The 27,408-nt window shown below is 33.6% G+C and overlaps 1 protein-coding gene across 1 annotated transcript; it reads right to left on the reverse strand.

Annotated features, from left to right (window-relative positions):
* Positions 1-187: 187 nt before the first annotated feature.
* LOC124372001 (putative phospholipase B-like 2) lies at positions 188-27,037 on the reverse strand. Its single transcript, XM_046830374.1, has 7 exons — positions 26,939-27,037; positions 24,903-25,055; positions 15,997-16,201; positions 13,699-13,838; positions 2,673-2,849; positions 2,420-2,590; positions 188-574 (listed from the first exon to the last, which is right to left on the reverse strand). Coding segments are annotated over exons 1-7 (1,119 nt in total). The 5' UTR covers positions 26,941-27,037; the 3' UTR covers positions 188-303.
* Positions 27,038-27,408: the final 371 nt, after the last annotated feature.

The following is a 27,408-nucleotide window of genomic DNA, read 5'->3' on the forward strand; positions in this document are numbered from 1 at the left end:
AGTTACACTTTACCTTCTGTATGACATACATACATTGCAACTGACCTGGAACATGTTAATTTCTCAATATAAAATCTTCATAACCCATCATCCATCCACCTTTTAATTATTTTTCTAACTTATAGACAAGTTGTGTGAATTAAATTTGGGAAAGGGGTGGAAGGGGTGGAAAATTAAACTTTCAGTCTGAGATTTGGGAGGAGATTCTTATTTTTAGAGGCACTCCAGTGATATATTTTTATTTAAAGCCTATGAGGCAACAGTTGTAGCCCAATATGTACATAAAGATACAAATGTATGAGATCAGTCAGTCCGTTGTTGGGATGGCCAGGAGAAGAGAACAGGCTGGAAGTTGAACAAGTCGGGGTGTCCACGGTGAGGCAGACTACGGTTGTAGTCGGAAGTGCTCCAACGGAAGGGTGGGAGGTGAGCCCCGGTGCTAGGGCCGCTGACAGCCCACAGGCTCAAGCTCTGGGACAGTTTGTAGTTGGTAACTTTGGCGTCTGTGGCTCCATGTGAACGATGGCTCAAAGCAGCAAACGGATACGTACCGTTGATCAAGTTGAGGTCGTTCCTGAAGACAGTAGAAGACTATTAATTTATCTTATCTATTATATTATCATTAGAAGATCTAAGAGTGTGGAGTAATGCTTTTGATCCCTATAATTAATATTTTCCAGCCATATACAAAACATGGCTGAAAATAAAGTTATAAACCTTTGAACTTTTTTTATTAATTCAGATAAGTGTATAAAAAAGGTCGATTTTCTTGGCAGTATACTCGTATAGTGAATGTGTGACAACACAGGAAAATAGAGGTCAGGATGATGTATCTAATATTACAAAGTTTACTTAATATCACAAAGAGAGCATCACCAAGACGTTAGTTTAGTTTTCCAAGTAAATTGTGTTGTACAAAATTAGAAGATACACTCTAAGTAAAGGGTTAAGAGGCATTTTAATAAAGGCATATTTCATATTATATTCGTAAATGTTTTTTGGCAAACTTATCCTGATTCAAGGGCTATGAACTTAAACCAGTAATGATTTGATTATTGGGTTATAAAAAGGCAAGGAACAAATGGGACGAGTTAAATATTTTACATGGGGAAAAGTATTAACGTTATTGGGCACCTTGTTTCTGGGCAGAAAATTTTCTCAAACAATATATTTTGTATAAGGTTAGCAATACTGGTGGGCACTTATATTTGAATGTTTTGTGATCCTTTATTAAGAAATTTACTCTAAGGCTTAAATTGGGTGTACAATTTTAAAGTTGTAGAAAAGTTTTATTTTTCAAAAGCTTATTTTTATACAATCTTGATGATTTGGGAGAATAATAATAAAAGCTTCATGACACATATTATTTCATGTTAGCTTCTCTAATTTATGTTTTCCATTTTTAAATAAGGTCTGTTTATAAAACTGAATACCATATGGCTTATTTTGTATTCATCATTTACAAGTAAAAACTCTTAATTGTTTCATCATTGCGTGAATGGTCCAAAACCTATTTTAATGAGATTTCAATGTTTGAAAATTAGGTTTTAAATTATTACTTATTTCTTACTCATTTTCCCATCACGAAATCAATAATTGGCTGTAGAGAATAGACATGATCATTAAAAAAAATTAAAATTATTTTTATTTTATTACATATTTGTTATATTTTTATTATATAATAAGTTCTGTTTATAAAACTGAATATCAAAAGACTATTTAGGAGTAGATCAAAATGTATTAGTTGAGAGGAATGCAAGAACAGTATAATGTTTTATTTCTTTTAGTATAATAATAATAATAATAGTATTATTAATAGTATACCATCAAAAAAACTAAAAATACGTTTGAAACACTAGCAGCGGAAATTTATGTGTTACAAAATGCTAGCTGTAAGCTAGAATGTATTATACCAATATCAATGTGATAATTTAAAATTAGTAATATTTTAATGAGAAATTTCAGTAGAAAATACTGTATTGGTTTGAGGAATGAAAATATTGTCAGACCTGGTAATGGCACAAATATATCTTATATTAAAATCATTTTTCTATAATGTTTTAGCAGTTTATACAAAATTCACAAATTTTGGACTTTTGGCCATAATCATTAGTATGGATGAACATGTTTAAGTCATTCTCTCTTAATTTTAATAGATGCTTAATATTAAAAGAAGTTCCATATGTTTTGAACAATAACGTGATTTTGATTGCACATTTATATTTTTATAAAGAAATTTACTCATACTCAAATTTTTAGTTCATAAAGTTAAGTTAGTTTTTTTTATGGTACATGAGGATAATAATTAAATTTCTTTCATGAAAACTTTTTTTTCCAACATTTTGGAGGGTCCATAAACTTCATGGCCCCTTATCTGGATTCGCCACTGGTAAGTAGATATTGTTTATAACAACCCCACCTTGCAGCAATTGCATTCTCAGCGCTGTAGGGTGGACTGCAGTTGCACCGAGACAAGGGGTCGTGTTGGAAGTCGTTGGATCGCATCAGTTGCATCATCGTGTGGGCGTCCAACACCTTCTCATGATCCCTCTTGAATATCTGAGCTCTTGGGCTCTTGTCATGGGTGAAGCTAAACAAACATCAAAGGCGTTTAAATTTAAAACTTGCTATTTTCAAGTACTGTCACAATTGTACATCATCAGCATACTTACAAGTCTCCATACTTGTCGACCAGTGCCTGGGTGCCGCTCATGTTATAAACATCAGGATAGAACGGGATGTTGTAGCTGGCCCAGTAACTCTGAGTAGTTAAGACATCAGTCTGATCTTCTGCTCGGATGTACCCTGGCATCTGTTCCAGAATCCACAGCAGCTCTGGCTTCACTGATCTGTAAATTTAAATGTTTTAGATGCTGGGAGAGATGGAAGATGTTTGATGTTTATACCCGAAGTCTGTTGGTTCAACTGGCTTACAGAAATGGTGAAAACAATTATATGTCATGGAAGTGAAATGGCAACACATGATATGACAGCCACAGCGTGATGGGATAATGTGAGACAACTGACATTATGACAAACATATGACAAAATGGCAACACATCATCTGATAGCTAAGTGTAATATGATGAAATAGTAGTGCAAACACACATGATATGACAGCCATACGTGATGGGATTACATTATACAACTGACATTTTGGCAACATATGACAAAATGGCAACACGTCATCTGATAGCTAAGTGTAATATGATGAAATAGTAGTGCAAACACATGATATGACAGCCATACGTGATGGGATTACATTATAAACCGACATTTTGGCAACATATGACAAAATGGCAACACGTCATCTGATAGCTAAGTGTAATATGATGAAATAGTAGTGCAAACACATGATATGACAGCCATACGTGATGGGAATACATTATACAACTGACATTTTGGCAACATATGACAAAATGGCAACACGTCATCTGATAGCTAAGTGTAATATGATGAAATAGTAGTGCAAAACACATGATATGACAGCCATACGTGATGGGAATACATTATACAACTGACATTTTGGCAACATATGACAAAATGGCAACACGTCATCTGATAGCTAAGTGTAATATGATGAAATAGTAGTGCAAACACATGATATGACAGCCATACGTGATGGGATTACATTATACAACTGACATTTTGGCAACATATGACAAAATGGCAACACGTCATCTGATAGCTAAGTGTAATATGATGAAATAGTAGTGCAAACACATGATATGACAGCCATACGTGATGGGATTACATTATACAACTGACATTTTGGCAACATATGACAAAATGGCAACACGTCATCTGATAGCTAAGTGTAATATGATGAAATGGTATTGCAATATGTGGACATAGCATGAAATGCAATGGCATCTGTGCATTCAGACTTGTGTCTCAAAAAAAGCATCATAGTCATATAGGTTTAGTACATTGTCAGCTTGTTTCCGGTTACTATATCTTTGATTAGATCAGGTTTAGACATCTACCTCCCTGTACATTATTATTCTTCAAATATATAATGGTTTGAATGAATAATTGTATGCATCAGCATAATTTGATTTGATTACAATATCAATAATTTAATCTATTCAATATTTAAGAAGACGTCCCAAAAAGGTGTATTTTGTCTGAACACATTAAATGAGACTGCATATACAATAATGTTCATCATTTTGTTTTACATAACAAGTGTGATATACATGTATTTGAAAAGGAAAAGTGTATTACTAGGACGTTCATTTGAAACACAATACTGGTTGACTACTTAACCAGGAAAATCAGGAATAGGCTGAGAATGTAATTCTCTTGGAATAATTCAATTCAAAATACCTATATTCATGTATGTAATCTTTATAACAACTTTTTACTTAAATAAAACCTACATAAGCACAGGAGCTATATTTTACATTATAGTATACCAACTAGTAGAACTGGACAAATCTAAAAAGTAATTTTTTACCTAAAATGTGACCACTGTGTGTAATATCCTACTATTACTATTATACACTTTAAATAAATGGTTAAACTTAATTTGTATTCTGATTATAGTTAGAAATAACAAATAACTCAGTATGATATAAATGTGAAATTTAATGATGATAAATTAATTGACATACAAGTTTGAATTTTGAAACAAGATGGAGGATACAATAATGGTAAATTTTTAAATACAATTCTTAATTTTTAGGGCAGGGTGGTCGTGCTGGCTTAATGAAATAGAAATATTGGGTATTTTATTTTATAAAAGATATTGTAATTTTGAAAAATAATTGTTGTTAAATTTTAATTATATTAATTTTGAATTATTAGCAAAATCGAATGTTCCTGGGTTTTATGTTCTTCCAATGAATCACTAGTAAACTTAAAAGGAATTTTCTCACCCAATGTCTGTCTTCTGCTTCTTTGTACTTCAGTGATAATAAGAATTTAATAAAGTAACCTTTCAAATACTGCTGAATAAATGTAACCAGTTTCTTTATAATAATAATCTTGCTTCACTTCTTCCAGATCCCTCTCTCCTCTTCACCTTTCAAATATCTGCTCTCTTCACTCTTCAACAATCATCCCTGCACACTGTATCACTGACTTTAGTTCACTTTATAACTTTTGAATTTTTATATGTAATAAGGTGAATTTTGATTTATTTTGATATATTTAATTTTGTATTTATTATTGTTTGTAGTTAAATTTGAGACAATTTATAAATAATTATTCCTTAATTATTATTACTAATAAATTTCTAAATTAAATTAGGCCTAAGTATTGAAATGGATGTGAGATGGGTGTATGAAATGAGTCATTACAATATCCCCTTAGAAATCATGTGAAATAAATGAACATGGTTTCGATACAATGACGAATGAATAGCAAATGACACATATAGATGTGTGATACTTAAAGAGAAGGATGAACCACATTAAATGAGTAAATTAATTGATGATCATACATACTATTTAATAAATTTAATTAACAAACAAACAATAGGGAAAAAAAGGAGAACAAAATTAAAATTAGGGTTAGGTAGTATTTAAGCTAAGCCAACGAACAAAGTTACAAGTTTATTAGTATACAATAAACAAACAATAGAGAAACATTGGATTAATGGCAAATATTTAATCAATGTCAAAGGACATAGTTTTTTATTTTTGGAAATACACATTTAATGAATTGTGTACCGAATAGCGGTATACTTTCCACTAACAAATTATTATCCCCTCCTGATAGGAAAATGTTTATATAGTATTGATTAAAAGTGTCTATGTCACTGGGTGTATAGTTGCACTGTTTATTTGGGGAAATAGTATTAATTTCACGCACGTCCCAACGCGTCAACTTCAGTATCTTCTGTAGCGTTGTTGACCGAGTTTTTATATGGCTTCAAAGAGGATATATGATAAGGTCCATATACATGCTCTTGGGATAAATCAGAAATTTGGTAGGTCGATTTCCCGAGGATTTCTTGAATTATGAATGGTCCTTCGTACACTTCAAATAATTTTGATGTTTCACCAGCTATAGCTTTAGAAAGGTGATGGGACTTTACCAATACTTGGTCATTAATTTGGAGAGAGAAACTGGTTTTCTCTTTTCATTTATCTTATCAGATCTCTTCTTTCTACTTTCTTCAAGTTTACGCCTTGCAATCAGTAGTTTGTGTTCGATTGGTACTTCTTCAGCTAGAGGGTTTGATACATATTTTTCCCAAAATCTGATATTTCTTGTTCCAAACTGTAGTTCGTTTGGTGTGAATCCAGTTGATTCATGGTAAATTTCATTAAGACATTCATTTATAACAGGTACATATTTCACCCATCTCTTATGATTCTGTGAACAATATGTTCTGAGACAGCGCTTTATTTCTCTAATTGGCCGTTCTGCCAAATTAAAACTGGGGTGATACACTGGACTGTATATTAATTGTATGCTGTGGGATTCAAATTTCCTGATCCATTCGTTACTTTTAAATTGGGTTCCGTTATCTGATTGAATTCGTTTAGGAAAACCGTAATTAGGAAAGTGATGGTGAAATAATTTATGTAATATACTTCTGGTTGTTGCTCTTTGCAGTGGATAAAGTTTAACGAATTTGGTAAATATGTCAATAACAATTAACATGTATTTTGTATTTCCTACACTAGTCGGTAAGGGACCTATGATGTCAACTGCTAACTGGTCATTCTTCTCTCTGCATTTAACTCCTTTGGCTTGACTGTTGAGTGGATGGTTGTTGATTTTGCAGCGCTGACATTTATCACATGATGATAACAGTTGCCTGATTGTTCGATGCATATTCTTGAAAATAAAATTTTCACGCAGTAACAGGAAACATTTTTTTGCACCGCAGTGTAGATAATAGAGATGGCATTCTAGTATTAGTGGTTTAATTACTGATTCTGGGATGACTATAAGCCATTTGCCCTTAAATTTTTGTAGTAAAGTGTTGTCATATAAACGATAATTAGTATATAATTGTTGAAATTCATTTGTTTCCATAGGTGACTGTAAGATTTCTATAAGTGGTTGTAGTTTAGGGTCTTGATGTTGAAGCTGAGGTAAGTTTCGGAGTTGATCTTGTAGATGTTGGTCGGGAATTCTCTCGATGTAATGAATAGATAACTCAGTGAGGTTGTTTGCATCGCTTGACATGTGCTGTGGGGATATACGACTGAGAGTGTCAGCAGTAATGTTGTCCGTCCCTTTGCAATGGATTATTTTAAAGTCGTACTCTTGTATAGCCAATATCCATCTTGCTAATCTACTGTTTAGCAAACGGCAGGTTTTCAAAAAGGTTAAGGCGTGGTTATCTGTAATTACTGTTAACTTAACGCCCATAACAATGTATCGACACTTCTGTAGGCAGTGGATTATAGCCAATAATTCCTTTTCGGTTGTGGTGAAACGCTGTTCTGCTGGTTTTAATGTGCGTGATATGAACATAATTGCGGCTTTTTCGTTATTTTCTTTTATTTGATATAGATGTCCGCCAATTGCAAATTCAGACGCATCGGTTTGTAAGTAGAATTCTTTGGATGGATCGGGGTGTGTTAGAGTGTTAGTTTTTATGAACAGCTGTTTAATTTTGTTGAATGTTGTATCATCATCTCTAGTCCAATTAAATTTAACCTTCTTTGACGTTAGTCGTAATAGTGGCTGGACTGTTTCAGAGAATTTATGAATAAATTTATTGTAATAATTGATACATCCGAGGAATGCTTTTAATTGTGTACGACTTCTGGGAGTTGGGAAGTTTAGAATTGGATCAATCTTACTGTTATCCAAACAAAGACCTTCATTTGTTAGAGTAAAACCTAGGAATGGTACAGAATCTTTACAGAATTGAGATTTTTCAAAGTTTATTGTCATGTTGGCTTCAGCTAGCTTTTTGAATATGTATTCTAGGTGTTGTAGATGTGTATTGAAATCGGGGGAAATGATACATATGTCATCAACGTAAATTGCTGTGAAAGCTTCTATCTCATCATCAAACACGTTATCAAGAGCTCTTACTAGTGCAGCTTGGGAGGTAGAAATTCCAAATGGTGTGACTTTGTACTGGTAGGTCTTGCCTCTAAATTGGAATGCGGTGTATTGACGCGAAGTTTTAGTAAGTGGGATTTGCCAATATGAAGCCGTTAAGTCTACACTGCTTATGAATTTTGCGTTTCTACATTTACTCAGAATTTCGCTAACACTGCGGTTACATTCGAAATCTGGTTTAATTATTGCGTTTACTTTGCGGGCATCTAAACACAATCGAATTTCTCCAGACTTTTTAATTACTGGGATGATAGCATTTACGTAGGTACTTTTGCTTCTCTCGATTATGTTAAGGTTCTCCATCCGTTGAATCTCAGCTTGTACAGCGTCTTGGTACGCTTGAGGTACTGGATAGGTTAATGATTTAAAATTTTTAGGATTTTCTATATTTAATTCGTGTTCATATTTAGTGCAACATCCGGGTTTGTCTGAGAAAACGTCCCTATATCGGTATAGTAGATTGATCAAACATTGTTTTTGTTCTTCATTTATGTAGTTATTAGGGATTAGAGTTTTCATTATATCTTCCACCGACATTTTATCTTTGGTTGATATATTGTGTTGTGCATCAATGTAATCATTATTCTCATTATTAATCTTGTTATCTTCCCATTGTTTTATAGTGCCATACTCATTAAATGTTGACATTGAGTCATTAAAATCTTCCATAAGCATAACGCCTTGTTGAGTGGTGATTTCACATAAGTGCCCTTCATTTATTGCCATTACAAACTTCATTATAACCTTTGTATTGTTTATTTTCATATTTATTGTATTATTATTAAAGTTTAGCTCTGCTTTCCATAATACTAGCATATCCATTCCTAAAATCACTGGTTTGACAAGATGCGGTACTATAAGGAATTGTATGTGAGTAGTCTCGTCAGCTACTGTGACAGGTACATATATGACTCTGTTGATTCGTTTTGAAATGTTTCCGATAGCAGTTTTAATGGTAGTATTGGCTAGGGGCAGTTCTTCAAATGGCTTTAATGATTGTTGGTTGTCCATAAACCAAGACTCTGACAAACAAGTAATAGATGATCCGGAATCAATTAAGGCATTAGTTTCTACATTATTAATTCTGATGTTAATTTCTGGACATCTTATTTGTATAGGATTAGTTATTAGTGGATGTTCTATTTTTTCCTCAAAAAGGAAATCTGTATCACATATTATGTTGTTAACTTGAAATTCACTACTAGGGTTATAGTTTGAAGAATAATTCTGATTTAAATATCCGAGGTCGTTATTTTCTAGCGCTGTAGTTTCGTATTTTATTTCTGGTGCGATGTTTCCTCGGTTCCGTTCTACAGCGCGCAGCCGTTTCCCGCCGCTGGAACGTCTTCGCTGTGGTCGTTGCCGGTACTAGAAGGTAGATTTCGAGCATTTTTTCCCTGCCGCACGATAGTGCATACTTGTGCCTGTTCTGTGGTGGGGTAATGTCTATCGTTTCCTGGGTAGTAGTGAGTATTCTGTCGATTTTGGTAGTGGTCTTTGTATGGTTGTGTCTTACTCTTGAATTCATTATCATTACGACTGTTGTATGGGTGGTAATAGTTTTTGTTATGTTGGTTTCGATCATTATAATGTTGATTTTTGTCCGTGATATTGATTCCTTGGCTGATATGCTCTTTGTTCAATGTTATTATGTGGTGTGACTGGGGATTGGTGAGGTTTCTGGTGTATTGGCTTATAACCAGATGAATTGTGATTTTGGGATGATGAAATTATTTTGTTCCGTTTTGGGCCGTCTCGGATGTCTTCTCGTTGTAGTAATCGTTCAAACTCTTTAATGGTGTTAATGTTTTGAACGCTCCGGCTGTCCTGAATAATTTGTTCAAACCGTTCCGATAAAATGGTGACGATTTCTTCTTCGGTTATTAGTGGGGTAATCGATTGTAGTGTGATAACACGCTCGGTGAAGTATTCAGCACGAGTCAATGTTCCATTATTCTTGTAATGTTCTGATTCTATTTTTGCACGTATGCCGCGTTGCACATCACGACTCCAATATTTCGTAGTAAATTCTTGTGCAAAATCCTCCCAGTTTTTAATATCGTGTTTATTAATTGGAACCATCGTGACGCGTGACCTTCGAGACTACTTTCTAATATGTCAATGAGATGTTCAGTGTTAGATGTGTGTGTGAGTTGCACACGACCTATATTTTTTTCGTAATACCTTCTAATTTTTTGTAAAAATTCCATTGGACTGGTAGAACGTCCGTTGAATTTTGGCACTTGTCTGTCTACAGAATCTCCTCCGGTACAAATGACTTGCAATGGTTCACATGGTTTCGTCTCAATTTGAGATTTAGATTTTATATTTTCTAATTCACATTCATATTTATTAATACACTCGGCTAGATTGTTTATTCTATCATGATTGTTTTGGATTTGTGGTTGAATTTCATTTATAATGGTTTTGATTTGTATTTTATTTGTTTCCGCGTTTTCATGTCGTACTTGGTCTATAGCATTTTTTATTTCAAAAGCAATTTTATTTTCTAGAGTTTGATTTTTGTTTTGTACCGATTCTAATATCTTGAACTGTTGGTTTACAAATGCCTTATGTTCTTCAAAACTATGATTTAATTCTCCTCTAATGCTGTCAGTGGATTCTTTAATTTTCAGGTCTATTTTTTCACGGAATTGATCTTGATTGTCCCTTATAGCGTTCAATTCATTTCGGAATTCAGTTTGATTATCCCGCAGTTCATTAATTTGTGTCTCGAGTGTCTCCCTACAAGATTTGATTTCATAGCTAAGTTCGATTTTAGTTTTAGAAATACAATCACTTATTTCGTTTATTTTTGCGTTTAGGTTTTCGTTTAACTCAGATTTAGTGTTAATCAAATTTTCATTAAGTTGTTTTAAACCGTTCATGATAGCATGAAGAGCTGTCGATTGGGACTCGTCAGCGGTTTGTTTATTTGACCTGTCACTGCCAATGGCATCAACTGATTGAGTATAATGAGAATGTTCAACTACGTTTAGTGTGGGAGGCGCAGTAGCTCCATCTTCACGTCTCTGCAGGGAATCAGGGAAATTTGCCGCGTAGGTGTTGGTAGCACTGTTTTCATTCATCCGTGATTCGTTGTTGACCGCTGTGAGAATGTTGACTTTGTTTAGCGCGAGGAATTGTGGGAGTTTGTTCTGCTTCTTCTCTCTGTTCGCTTTCGTCTTCGATACCGGGATTAATGGCGTCTTTGTTTACGTTTAGCACTTGGTTATTTTCCATATTATCTGTTGGGAATGGGTACCGTTTAGGGTATCTTAAATTAAAATCACGGGACATTAATTGCGATAAAAGATAGAATAATATTACAGGACTAATGTATTGTTAATTAAATCTTTATATAGTGAGTTATTAAATAACCTATAGCCTATTGACAGACAATATGAATAAATGACAACTAACTACGTACAGTACTTATGTCTAGGCTATTGTTATGATCTAGAAAATTGTCTCAAATCAAAGATTATAAATATTTCATTAAGCCCCACGTTGGGCGCCAATTTTGTAATATCCTACTATTACTATTATACACTTTAAATAAATGGTTAAAACTTAATTTGTATTCTGATTATAGTTAGAAATAACAAATAACTCAGTATGATATAAATGTGAAATTTAATGATGATAAATTAATTGACATACAAGTTTGAATTTTGAAACAAGATGGAGGATACAATAATGGTAAATTTTTAAATACAATTCTTAATTTTTAGGGCAGGGTGGTCGTGCTGGCTTAATGAAATAGAAATATTGGGTATTTTATTTTATAAAAGATATTGTAATTTTGAAAAAATAATTGTTGTTAAATTTTAATTATATTAATTTTGAATTATTAGCAAAATCGAATGTTCCTGGGTTTTATGTTCTTCCAATGAATCACTAGTAAACTTAAAAGGAATTTTCTCACCCAATGTCTGTCTTCTGCTTCTTTGTACTTCAGTGATAATAAGAATTTAATAAAGTAACCTTTCAAATACTGCTGAATAAATGTAACCAGTTTCTTTATAATAACAAGTGTGATATACATGTATTTGAAAAGGAAAAGTGTATTACTAGGACGTTCATTTGAAACACAATACTGGTTGACTACTTAACCAGGAAAATCAGGAATAGGCTGAGAATGTAATTCTCTTGGAATAATTCAATTCAAAATACCTATATTCATGTATGTAATCTTTATAACAACTTTTTACTTAAATAAAACCTACATAAGCACAGGAGCTATATTTTACATTATAGTATACCAACTAGTAGAACTGGACAAATCTAAAAAGTAATTTTTTACCTAAAATGTGACCACTGTGGCATTTCTCACATATTATACAACTAGCTGGTGGTGGTGAATTTTTATCATTGTCATATTCAAAGGGTTTAAAATGCTATAGATCACTTATATTTGTATGAAAAAATGGACACAGGAATTACAACTTTTGACTGGGAAAACCAAGAACTAAATAATTTGTTTAGAGTTCCTATCCTGCATGGATCAAATTGCCTGAATAAACAAACATGATTGACATTACATTGTATAAAGAAAGAATCAGAGGAGTATTGTATATTATATTTGTGACAATTAAATGAACAATAAATCAGGACAGTGTCCTCTTCCACCAGTTAAACAAAATAGCCCAGGATCAGATAGCCAATTTGCATTGTTTAACACCCAACATAGTTTTTTTTATGAAATTGGTTGCATAATTTTCTGCAAGGAAGAAATCAATAATCAATAATGAAAATTAAAGCCTAGACAACCTTATAAAGACTCGACATTGCATCTAAAAGTGATGAGTGGTGGTCTCTTTGTCTTGTAGTCTGACACAATGATATATGGGAATAAAGTATTGTTTGATATTATTAACTCTAGATACCCTCCTATTTCAACTACCATAACTAATCTTTGTGACTGTGAGAATTTAAACTGTTGCGTACACTGAATTTAGTAGGACTGGGCCCTATATGAAACTAAACTGAGAGGTTCATGGACCTTTTAGGAAGGCAGGTAACGAAATTAAGGATCACTGACACCGTGCCGGTTCGTTGAAGGAGCAGGCACCCAGCTTTGATGAAATAAATGACTCCGCCCACTGCTAGCCGTATGGAAGTCTGGGGTAGAGCGCGAGCTAGCAAAGCTTATCAGGAAAAAACTAGCAATCCTATCAACAATTAAATAGAGACAGGTAAGTTAAAACAAAAGAGTTTAAAAAACTAGACTTCATAGACGATAAGACCAGCTGTAACTACGTGACTGTCAGCCCAACTACCGGCCAACAAAATAAAAGTGGCAGATGCCACATGACGATCAATTTCGTTTTTAGAGGAAATTTCTCTATTGATTTGATGAAAATCTAGGTTTTGCACATATACAATGCAAACTGGCTCCCAGATCCTAGACCTAAAGTGTTGCTTACATTATAAGAACAGATTTCTTAAAATTAGTTTTTAAGAATGTAATATTTAAACATTAACTGGAAGGTGTGGACCCCTGTTTCGAGGAGTACTTCATACCATCTTGTTATTGGTTGGATTTTAAACTACATATATCACTGTCTCCTAGGATATCCTTTCCAAGTTATAAATAAATCTGCTACTACTTTTTTATTTTCTATGACTCAAATAAATTTTTGTGTAGAAACAACTCACCCAGGCGAGAACTTATTCATGTCCACCACCATCCACTGGTTGTTGTAAGTGCCACTGTTGTACTGGGAGAATATCTTGGTCCAGCTGCGGCCGCCACCGGCCAGACGGTTGGCTACTGTTACACGGATCACCTCCAGCACCTGAAACATGTCAAGACATGTTCACTTGCTGTTGATAAATAATCAAACAGTAATAATAATAAGGTAACAGTATATCACACCACATGTCGCGTAACAGGCTTAGCTGAGGTTGTATGCAAAATGTCAAGTTATAGCTCATTTTACTAAGGCTATTCAAATTCAAAATAAATGTATTCATATAATTTGTACAATTACATTTAAAATTATACATATAAAGAATGGCATCAGCCATATTTTATTAAAAAATATTTGTACATTTCCATAAATTCTTCAAATTAATATAAAACTTCATTGGTTAAAAATATTTGAAGGTGTTTTTTGAACAATAAATTATTTTCTATACTGAGTAAGTCTTTTGGAATTTTATTTATAAACTTAATGCCTGCCGAGCTTGGTTTCTTATAATGAAATTCCAACGAGTGTTTATGTACTGCCAATTGGTTTATATTTCGAGTAAAGTAGTCGTGACGACCCTAATCGAGGTAATTTGTAAACATTTGATCCGACTATAATTACTGTTTCAAGTATATACATTCCATAAACAGTTAAAAATTCCCAATTTAGAAAAATAATATTTTACATAATCCCCGTTCTATAAATTTAGTATTATTCTCAAAGCATTTTCCAGAAGAGATCTTTTTGCTAAGCCAAAATGTGCTTATCCCAAGTTAAGTTCCCATCCAATAATAGTCCTAGAAATTTGGATTTTGTTAACTGAGAAATTTTCAGATTCCCTATTGTTATATTTGGCATGGGTTTATTCCTATTTTGTTTTCTGCAGAAAGATTAGATTAGTTAAAAGTTAGTAATAAATCTTTACTACAAAAATAATTCTTGATATGCATTAGCTCCATTTTATCTACAATTTCTATTTCATTCAAGTTTTTACCAGTAACTATTAAATTAGAGTCATCTGCATATAAACACAGCTTGCTCTGATCACTTGTCAAAATATTTGGTAAACACAACAAATAAACCAGGAAAATAATAGGTCCTAGGATGGAATGGAATGAAATGGATGTGTCACATGTTAAAATGTAATATGATTATTCTCAGTTTGTTAGCAGATTTATTTATTCTGCAATTTTCTAATTGTCATAATGGTTACCAATAAGACTAATGCACAAATATTTGTTAATGCTCAGCCAAATAACATGTAGTGACATGCATCCATATGAAATAAATAATATGAAATAATGAGTTTATTCCTCCACAAAAATACAGTTTAACAACAATCTACATTCTAGGAATATACACTGCCACTTCATCCAGTAGTGTGGCAGTGCAATAATAGAAAAACAATGTTTATTAGAGAGAGTCCAAACTCTTCTTTTTAGACTGCTCACTCCGTGCCGTCTGCTAATCACTTTACTTAATCTTATCAATACAATATCAAACTCGTATGTTGCTTACATACAAATGAAGTTTGTAACGTTTCACAATCATATGCCTTATCTGCTCTCAGAAACGGGACTTTTAGAATGAATCAGTGCGGTGCGCGTCCGTAATTGTACGACAACTTAAGGTAATGATTAGCGTAGATGTTCGGATATTGCCGCTCTCTACTTACCGTCGAATCTAAAAATCCATAGATTGAGCCAGATGGGCTATTAACAGCCGGGATGTAATTAAAAGCCGTTAACGATCAAGGACAACATTATGGAAGAAAAGTTGAAGTTCGAGGATCATCATTCGTCACCCTCAGGTCCTCATTTAGTCTTTGACTATTTCGAGGATTTTCTTGGATTTTGAGATGAGAACAATGCAATATATAAATTCTGCTACATCTAAGGAAGCAATTGGCCTGAGAATTATCTTGCAATTAATTGAGTAACTGATTTTAAAATTTCATTCCATTTAGATCAAAGACTGGCTTGTATAGAAAAAGTAATTTATGTTCAAACTTACGTATTATTAAATTTAGAGATTCCAAGTAATTGTTACCATACAAACTATATTTATTAAACATAATGTTTACTTTGTGAGAATGGTCTAGAGAAGACAGAGATAGGCAGACAGCCTTCGCTAATACTCAGCCAATAATATCTGTAATATTTTTATGATATTTCAACTCTTAAACCTATCTATCTTAATTTATGGTACAATTAAATATCAGCCTGCAATAGGTTCAAACTCTGATCACAGGGTTTTCGCTTACCTGCCCCGTTGGACGAACGTAGGCCCAGAGTGAGGCATTGTTGTTCTCATTGGTTGTCTCCTGCACCACCAGACCGGAGTTGACAATGTAGAAATCATCACCAGACACTAGGGCTCCGGGATAACCTGAGAAACTCACTGCAGTTCCACTCACATTCTTGTACGGCAGATAATAACGCTTCATTATCCTTCTCATAGTCTCGTACCTACAGCATCAGAACTACTCAAGCACGGCAAAGAAACGTAACAATTGTTACTGGTGTGTGAATATATTTCTAACCTTAATATATTAATATGGAACATTCAATCAAGAATTACGATCAGAGTTGAGGGTTTTTCTTTCCTTGCACAGAGTACACACATTTTTACATGTTTTAAATGGTGTATATGAACCAAAGCATCTGACGTGTATTCTCTAGTTCAAATTTAGACTTTTGTCCATGATTGTATTGGATATATAGGATAAGAATAAGAATAAGAATATGTTTTATTGTCGTTCAGGCTTACAAAAGCATTGACAAAGTTATTTATATTGAGCAGTATTGCCACGTCACTAACCTACTTAAATAAATAATATAAGGATATTTAAAGTTACAACAAATAAGTCAATAAATAAAAAACAGTTAAAAATGTATTACTTAATAAAATCTTAACAACTTAATCTCTATGAAAACTAGAGATCAAAATAACAATAGAAACAATATAAGTTATACATACATAAACAAAACATAAATTTATTTATTAATAAAATTAGACAAACACTTATTATAAAACGTTAATAAATAATTAAGTACAGTTGCACAGTATAAAAATAAATTCTTAGTTTAAAAATTGATCACAGACAGTAAAAAAAATTCATTTAAAGAATAAAAGGGATTGTTGAGTAACCACTTATAAAATTTGTGTTTAAATATGTTCACTGAATTTTCATTTATAAGGTGAATAACCTTATTGTACACTTTAATAGACAATACAATATGACTAGATAAAGATTTGCTTAGTCTGTGATACTCAATTACTGCCTTATTCTTGTTACGAGTATTGTGGTCATGAATTTCATTTGTAAATTTTAACAAGTCATGATTCTTCAAAATGAAAGTAATCAAATCAAATATATATATATAAGTTTATGATTGTTTGCACTTCTAATTTAGTGAACAAAGGTCTACAGTGAGCTTTTGTATCTGATTTTGTTATTACTCTAATTGCTTTTTTTTGAAGAATTAAAAATTTCATCGATCCTAGAACAGTTGCCAAATAAAATTAAACCATATAAGGGAGGTGGAGTAGCAATTTTAGTTCGAGATCGAATCAAGTCTGAGCCACTGAGGTTTAATGCAGGAATTGAATTAGATTTTGAGATGGCTGGAGTTGAGGTCTGCTTGAGTTCTCTCGGGAGAATTGCTGTAGTTGGTTTGTACGGATCACCAAATGGCCAATTCGGTGTTTTTTTCGAGAGACTTGAGCGGCTTCTAAACTATCTCCTCAATAATTTTAAATATTTTGTTATAATGGGGGATATCAATATTAATGTTTTAAATATGAATGATAAGCAAACTCAACAGCTTAGAGACTTGCTCAAATCTTTTAGTCTTAGCTGGTCTGTGAACTCGCCAACTCGTGTGACAGCGACATCGAGCACTGCCATTGATAATGTCATAACAAACGTACTCAATAGTTCTGTGTCAGTGCTGAACACTGCTATATCCGACCATTACGCACAGGAGGTGGTGATCCGTGGATGTTCAGTGAGCCAAGAATCCCACAACATTATTTTAAGGAGAAATGTCCATCCACATAATATAAATCTTTTAAATAAATGTCTGGCAGATGAAAATTGGATTTTTTTAGATTCTTTTACTTCTGCAGACACAATATTCGACTCCTTCAACAGTTGTTTCATATTCCACTTAAATGTTTGCTGTCCCCTTAGGAAAATAAAAACAAAAAGGTAAAGTTCAGAAGAATTCTTGGATAACACCTGGAATTCTGATTTCTAGAAATAAATTAAAATTCTATAATGAAATATTCAGGAACACTAATGATTATAGATTCAAATCCTTCTATAGAAATTACAAAAGAATTTATAAAAAAGTAATAACTGCTGCAAAATCATACGAAATAAACAATAAACTAAAACAGTCATCTAACTTTTCTAAGACAGCTTGGAACATTATAAAAAACTCAACAAATAAAGCATCTTCAAAATCCATTCAGCTTGATGCTGATGGGATAAAATTAACCGATCCAAATGCAATAGCTTTGGAATTTAATAAATTTTTCTCCTCAGTGGCTGGTTCTCTTGATGCTGACCGTGAATGAATTGGAACTGGATACAGTCACCACACATACCCCTGCTTCATCTATGGTTCTGGCTCCTGTGTGTGAGGACGAAGTGGGACGTATTGTAAGAAGTTTTTCAGCTAAAACTTCCAATGACATAAATGGCATATCAATGTGGCTTTATAAAACAATGTTATCAGCACATATTAAGCCCATTGACAAAAATCATAAATGTTTTCTTTCGAAACTGGCACATTCCCATCCGCACTCCAATTGGCAAAAAGTCGTACCTGTTTTCAAAAAAGGCGATCCAAAGTTAGCGGATAACTATCGACCAATTTCAATTTTACCTGTTTTTAGCAAAATTTTTGAAAAAACTGTTCCTGGACCGACTTCTTAATTTTCTTGACAAACACAAAATTTTGTCTGATCTACAATTTGGTTTCAGACCAGGAAGATCAACTTTTGGAGCAATCACACAACTTGTAGACTTTATTGTGGAAGGCTTTGAGACACACCAAAGAACGCTCAGTGTCTTTCTTGATCTATCAAAAGCATTTGATACTGTTAATCATGGTATATTGCTACACAAGCTGGAAGGCTATGGTGTACGAGGGACAGCACACCAGTGGCTCCACTCATACTTGAGCAGTAGAAGTCAATGTGTTCAGGTCCAGAATGCAGTATCAAGTACTATTAGAATATACCAAGGAGTCCCACAGGGATCAATCTTGGGTCCTGTCCTTTTCTTGATTTATGTGAATAATATCCATGCGTCAGCCTTATATGGGAAAATCATTCAATACGCAGATGACACGACTCTCTGTTTCCGGGCTGATTCTCTAACTACATTGGAGATTCAAACCTTCATTGATCTTAACTCCTGCATTCAAAATTTTCTGGTAAATAATCTCAAAACTAATCATGAAAAGACAAATTACATCAACTTCTGTTTACGTGGGTTGAATACTTATGAAACCCCAACAGTAATGATGGATAACATTGTTCTGGAAAGAAACTGATTCTGCTAAATTTCTAGGAATACACCTAGATAAAGGGTTAACCTGGAAAGTTCACATTGAAAGTGTATGTGCTAAATTGGCAACTGGAATTTTTGTCCTTCGCAATTTATCAAAGTTTTTGTACGTCTGATGTCTTAATGATGGCTTACTATGGATTAATATTTCCATACCTGTCGTACGGAATTTCTCTGTGGGGCAGTTGTGCCATATCAAACTTGGAAAGAGTATTCAGACTGCAGAAAAAAGCTGTTCGAATCATCGCAAAATTGAACAACAGAGAGTCATGTCGAAGTGCCTTCAGGAGGAGCTCAACTTGCTAACTCTACCCAGCTTGTATATTTTAGAGACTTCATTTTACTGTCGATTTCAGTGTATATTGACGCAGGGCAGTGATATACACAAATACGAGACAAGAGCTCGGGGGGCGCTTTCGAGCCCGACAGCATAGAACAGCAGCATTTGAACGCCTCCCTTCTCAAGCTGGGATCAAATTCATTAACTATCTCCCTGAAACACTAAATTTAGAAAAACAAATCCAAAAAAAATTTAAAAACCCAATTAAAAAACACTACCTGGTGTCTTGTGCTTTTTACTCAGTTGGCGAGTTTATGGAGCACACTTGGGAATTGATATTCGCGGCAGTGTTGCAATCCTGGGGGTTGGTCCCACGAATTATGAATTTTGTATGTGTATGAATGTGTGCCTGCGTGCAAACTGTATGGAAAGTCGAGTGAATGGATTTAGTTTTTAAGATTAAATACCGTAAAAAAATTGGTATTATTGACTATTGCAATACAATGTAATATATATTGTCAACGCAATAAAATATATTCTATTCTATTCTATTCTATATCGAAAAAACTGATTGAAAATAAGCATAATAAGCTGTTTTCAGATAGTGACTTGGTACACAACTTGTTAATTGTTTTAAAAGATATATAACTCTTGATAATTTTGAGGATATATAATCTATATGAGCCTGCCAACTTAACTTATTATCAATGTAGATTCCTAAAAATTTAGTCCTGGAAACCCTATCCTTGTCAATATTATTGCTGTCCATAGTTCTTAACGTAAATCACATCTTTTGAGTTTTATTTTCATTGAGCAAAAATCCATTTGTTCTGAACCAAGAAGCAGCATAAGTCAATCATACAGACGAGGTGTGCTGTGAGATCCGTGGGATTATTTCAGTTAGTTCTCTGGTCTAAACCTTAGGTCTGCACCATATAACATTGATTGTTACCATTCACACTGCCTGAGTTACATGAGCCACTCGCTCTACAGAGGGTAGCCCGAGCACTTCGGTAGTTTAGTTTAATAGCATTGAACGTAACAAACTATGGTGGAAAGGGTTGATTTCAATGTGAATGTAGAGCTCAGGCCCAGTTCACCTTCCTCTTAGTGTAGCTTCTGGAATTCGATGATGTCAAGATTTGACTCCTAAAAATTGGAGTCATGCTTGTTTGATGGGATCCAAAAAAAATGTCATTGACAAAGAAGCTTGGAATTCTCTACGGTGGTCTGGTCCCCCTACCAAGTGGGACAAGCCTCTATTATGGATTCAGTGCAGAGGCGGTTCTTCAGGATGGTCGGCATCAAACTTGGCTTCCGGTACAAGGATGTTGATGTGCAAGAGATTCAACACAGTCTTTAACTACCCATCCTTGCATCCCGAAGAATATTAATGAAACATGGACCACCTAAAAGGAAATTCTCCGCGATCAGGCAAATGGGAATGAAATCATAAATACAGAAAATGTAAACACAGCGTACAAAAAAACTTAGTGGCATCCTCACCTCAGCAATGAACACAGCCTGCCCTTACAAAAAATCTAGATCCAAACAGAGGCATAAATTTAGAAGCAAGTCAGACCCTGTTGCTAGCAGACTTCAAAAAGACTTTCTTGAGGCTCTTGAGCAAGGAAAAATTAAGACTTGGGGTTGAGGCAAAAAGATTAACAGCAGAAAGGAAAAAAGCATACGATTTGAGATTGAAAATTTTGTAGAAGACAAGCAACTACCGACTTTTATTAACAATGCTGATAACAAGCCTAAAGCGATCTGGGAACAACATAAACAGTGAACGACAAAAAAAATGCACTGAATCAGCAATTGAACTGGAAGTTGACGGAAAGAAAAACTCAGAATCCACTCCAAATAGCAGAACACCTAAATACTTATTTCACAACTGTAGCGGAGAAAACACTGAAAGAAGCCGGTCAAAATCTTGACCTCACTGATAACCAAATGGACATAATCAACAATGTTTCTGATTTTAAGTTCGAAATGACAAATCTAACCGAAGTTGAAAAAAACTATTCTTTCACTGAAATCAAAACCCTCAGCTGGAATTGACGATATATCATCCACTGTATTGAAATATATAGTCAAAGAAATCAGGCTTCCATTGACAAACATAATTAACAAAGTCTCTCTTTACAAGGCATTTTTCCAGACGATCATAAAGTAGCTAAGGTTATCCCGATAAATAAACAAAAGACATGCAAAGTTGCAAGTGATTATAGACCTATTATATCTCTTCTGTATTCCTACGATTTTCTAAAATAATTGAAAAAAAAAAAAATTGTTTTAACAAGATTGACCCTCTCTTCTAACAATCTCTTATCTGAACACCAACACAGCTTCCTACCTGGAAGATCCACCACTACAGCCATCATAAGTTTTGTTGAAGGTTGTAATAGACCAGTTGGAAGAAGGAAACTTGACCACAGCTTTGTTCTTAGATTTTTCTAAAGCATTTGATAGCCTGGGACATAACTTACTCATTAAAAAGCTTAAAACATTGGGAATTCACAATACAGAAGAAAGCTGGTTTTCAAGCTACTTGAAAAATAGAACTCAATTGGTTGAGATCAAATATACAGTGAACAACACAACTTACCATTGCAAGATCTGATCAAACTTCCTATCAGTAGAGGGGTTCCTCAAGGATCCGTCCTTGGACCAGTACTCTATATACTGTTCACTAATGACTTACCCAATCATCTCAGTGAGTATGCCTGCCTCTTCTACAATGTATGCAGACGATACTGCTTTGATGTTGGTAGAAAAGCAACCTGATAATTTAGACTGTAAGGCCTTCATTGCTTTAAATGTAGCCAAACAATACTGTCATGTTAACAACTTGGCACTAAACGAAGGAAAAAACAAAGCAAGTACTGTTTAGTAGAGCACAAAATGAAAATGTTGGACTCCCGATGTTAGAGGTGGAGGAAGAAACTAAGTACTTGGGAATTATTGTAGACATCTGCAAGACTGGCTGATGGAGCGACCATTTTATTCAATGAAGGGAAATATTTTTGAAAACAAGATGACTGAAGCAAGACCGAAACTTGAGAAGGACCTATTTTCTTTGTATATAAACTTGTATCTCTTGACGAATGTACATTTCTTAAAGAAATTGTAATAAAGATTTTGATTGATTGATTGATTGACAGTGCTCTATCTTGGACACCTCATGTTGATTTGGTCTGCAACAAATTGGAGTACTGCCCTGTATGTGCTCAAAAGAGTCAGAGCTGTCACAGACCTTGCAACAGCTAAAGTTGCTTATTTCTCACTATTTGAATCCCACATAAGATATGGACTGCTTGTTTTGGGGTGGATCAACTGCAGGAAATCTGAATAGAGTCCTAATAATGCAGAAAAATGCTGTGAGAGTGCTAGCAAGCTTGGGATCAAGAGACACTTGTAGAAGTGCCTTTAAACACCTTGGTATCCAAACTATTACTGCCTTGTTTATCTTTCAGTCCATCATTCACATTCTCACAAAGCAATGCTGAACGATTTCATCGACATCCATTACCCACAACACCAGAAACGCAGTAAATTTCAACCTTTCAATCTCACAGACTTGCAATGTTTGCCAAAAAAACCTTCCTATGCAGGAGCAAAATTTTTCAATCTACTGCCAAGACATCTCAAAGAAGAGAAGAGACTATTGCCATTCAGGACACGTCTCACCACCTGGCTAGCCGACAAGACATTCTACTCCGTTGAAGAATTTTCAAACTTGAGAGATTTGTCAACCTAATTTATAATTACTTTTATGTATTGACACATATTCTGTACTCTACGTTCACGAATAAAGTTTGCTTTGACTTGACTTGACTTTGGTCAACTGTCCGGAGATTCTTCGGCCCTGTTAACCTTCATGTTCCTCGTGGATACAGACACTGTCAGCTTTTCTGCAAGCGTCACCATCCTACAAAACTACCACTACCACAGTTACTATACATAGACTAATGAGAACTGGTAATGCCATATGTCCTGAAGTTGATTTTTTTGGTTCCTCTCTTGCTGCCTTCAAAAACAGATTAGCCACTATAATTATTAATTGAATAGTTGTCCTCTGAATCTTTGTTCATATAAAATATTATGTTGTTATTATTATGTATATTTTTATGTTGTTATTATTATGTATATTGTTATGCTGTTATTATTATGTATAGTGTTATGTTATTATTATTCTGGTAAATATTATAGACCTAGTTATTGTTTTCAAAATTCTATCATTTGTTACTGTTTTGCTGTTAAGATTTCCACCATTTTAGTCTATTGTTTGTTATTATATTATCTAACTTTCTAATTTAATTTATTGTTCATTGGAGTACTTGGGCTTGTTATTAAAGTTGCCTTATGTTAATGATTTTACAGTACATAGTATTATTTTGTTATATTTAAAATCTATTTGCTATATTGTAGTGTTAGTATGTATTGTAATACCATTGTATTTGCATGTTTATAAGCCATCCTCCATTATTAATTTAATGTAAAAAGGTGAATTGCCCTGTATAAATAAATAAATAAAAAGCTAAAGCTTTTTACATCATTTCGACATCAGAGCTACAAAATATAGTGTAATGTAGGTGAAGAGGTATTCTCATTGTCTCGTCAGGTGCACAATTAAGTGCCCTACAATGGTTTAGGACACAAACTCTAAGCACGGTGGAGCAACCAAGATTTCTACACATACCGTTAGCTTGGATTATACCATTGGATGACTTATCTATTGTGTAACTAATATAATTAAAAGCATACATGTTCTATCAGTTAAAAATAAGACGTTGGAGCTAGATTCTTCCAAAAAATTGAAACAATGAACAATTTACTGTAAAGGCTATTTTGTTTTGACAAACGGTAAAAAATAAGAATTTTTGACTACATTAAAATTTTACTCAATTTGTTTTTTTTACTCAATTTGTTTACAATTTTTTTTTGTAGGCATAAAAATAATTTAAAAGTTTAAAAGATTCTTCTTTGAAATCAAAAATAATTCATATTGCTAGATAAATTTATGCCTAGTTAATAAATTTAATGTCTTTTACATTTTAGAGACAAATCTCAAAATATGTAGATTTTTAGTGTGTATGTGTACAATGAATTCCTGAAGACAATTTACATGGCCAGTGACTTCCTTGGATCTAAGTCCACCTTAGATTGGTCACTTTAATAAATTGGGTGTTCCCTTGTGTTTAAGAACAATTTTTGTGTGTTGTTTACTAAGACGACACAAGATAAATCAAGCCAACCCCGTTGGAAAGTTTAGCTAATACTCAGCCAATAAGTTACTACTCACCCAGTCCATGTGTTATGTGCCACCAGAATATCAGACTTTGACCTCAGCAGTTTGATCAGTGCGGAACAGTGACTGTTGCCCTTCAGAACTTTGTTTGTCTCGTTCTTCATTGCAGACTCTAAATCTCCAAAATCCCAACTAAAATTGATCCACCTAAACAAAACTTTTTAAATTCATAGCTACAAAGGTGGGACATGTGAAACAGAACAGCTTTAATATAGGATCAAAGAGATTTACGAAGGTTATTGGTTAGATAAAAAACTCTTTCATATGAATTAGAACTACTAAATCACTTGTGAACAAACTATCAAACGGTAACAGACCGTAGGGTGAACCACAAGTTTGTATTAGTCTCATCAAAATGTTTTTTTTTTTTGTAAAGGAACAATGTATTGGAACTTGAAAGTATAATGATAATACAGTGTGACAATTTTTGACTATTAGAATGTAGTAAAATACAAGATAGGAGTAATCAGCTCTTTAAAATTTTTGACTTATGCTGTGGGACCAGATAGACAGACAGAAAAGAATTTTTTTCGTCTCCCTTCTGCAGAAAAAAAGGAAACTTTGTATGCCTACTGAGTGGATAGGCTTCAATGATGATAAGCCAGAGTTGTACTCTGTTAGTTTAAAAATGTTTTATTCTAATATTTTCTTTTCCCTTCATCGTTAACCATAAGACCAATGTAAAAATTTTTTGTAACAATCAACCATATCCTATAGAGTGACATGCACCATCATTGAAATCAGTGTTGCCTGTATAGAAATGAAGTTTCAAGCTACATTTCAATTCTATAGTTCAGTTTGTTTTCGAGATATCATGAGGAAAGACAGACAGAAATGAATGAAGCCAATTATGTTGAGATATTAATACTTTTAAATTTTAAATATATATGAACTATGGATATTTTTGTTGTTATTTCTTAAAAAATTCACTTGAGGTAATTTGAGGCAATCTTCGAGGTAATTTATGTAAACATGTAAAAGTTGACATTTTCAATACCGGTTCATTTAGAGCTCATACCATTTTTGTATTAATAAATATGTTCACAAAGAAGTGTAGTTACATCAACTATATACACATGATCTTACACAACTGCCGTCATGTACCCGATCGGGTTCACACCGGTCTTTCATATAGCGTATTGTGTGCCTGATGGGAATACATGTTGCCATGCATTCCCTTATTGTGCTTTTATTGTTTGCCTGTCTTGGTGGTTTGTTAAATGTGATCCCACGCTTAAATAAATACTGTAGACTATCGTGTATCCCGTCAGGTGCAAGATTGCTTAATTTTTAAGATAAATTCATTTTTTTTTGTTCTCTTAGGACAAGAAGCTTATACACTGCATCTAGCCCTATAAGGATCTTTGCACTGCTTCTGGAGTGACAGGATATTCTGGATGGGTAAGGTTGGGGGTAGGGGGCGCCTCTCTCATCGAGTTCCATGAGGAAGAATTTAGAGTACTAATCTCAATGCGAGTCTCCTTGAAAGAAGGGGTGGCCAGCTCTAAACCAGCCTCTCCAGTCAATGCAGACAGGGAGGGGCACACCCTTGTTGAGGCTAGCAAGAACCTTTGATAAGTAAGGAATAAACCCCACCAACTCCAAACAGTCATAATTTTTGTTTGCATAATTGTGAAGCCTACACACATTTTTTCATGATACTTAGATATTTAATGTAAAACAAGACAATTACCGGTTTTTTACCATTATTATTGAAAAATTCAAACAGCACATAAAAATATCCGGAAAGAAGCTGTTGTCGTGAATCTTTTAAAGTCAATTTTTTTAGTATTAAGTGGACAATATAAAGAGATTTTTATAAAACATTCCAAAAACATATTCTGTCAAAGACATATTTTAAGACCTTGATAAAATGAAGCGAAAAATGTATTCTGAATTTTATTTAAGTTAAAAAGTGACAGAATATTTTAAGGATTAAAACAATATTGTAGTACTAAAATAATATATCATAAAGTATCTATAGAGATAATCCTATAGTTAAAAACACACTACAAGAACTATACTTACACATAAATATCTCTGACTGTTAATATTTTGTCTGCAGGCACAACACTGTTGTAACCGAAAACAATTCCAGCCATTTGGAGGTAGAATAAGTTCACCTGCAACATTGAACAGTTTCTAGTTTCTTAAACAATTTGCGTTAATCACAATATGTGTTATTTTCATATAAATAAGTAGTGCAGTGCCTGGAGTGTTCAAACCTTAAAACCTCGGATTACAGTTACAGTTGAATGAATGTATGGTCAGGGATTATGTTTTTTTAAGTTATAAATAGCAATGTTCACCGAACAATTTTTTGTCCATTCAATTTTTTCATTGTTTTAACAAATTAACAATAAAAATTTAATATTTGACCAAATAGCTTTGCTTCAAATAGTATGTTTTTTATTTATATGTGGAATTTAACCTAAATTGTTGTCTAGGAACTAAAAATAATTATAAATATAACTAAGGAAAGGTAATTATAACTAAGTAA

The sequence above is a fragment of the Homalodisca vitripennis genome, unplaced genomic scaffold, assembly GCF_021130785.1.
Source record: "Homalodisca vitripennis isolate AUS2020 unplaced genomic scaffold, UT_GWSS_2.1 ScUCBcl_2377;HRSCAF=7071, whole genome shotgun sequence".
Classification (NCBI taxonomy): domain Eukaryota; kingdom Metazoa; phylum Arthropoda; class Insecta; order Hemiptera; family Cicadellidae; genus Homalodisca; species Homalodisca vitripennis.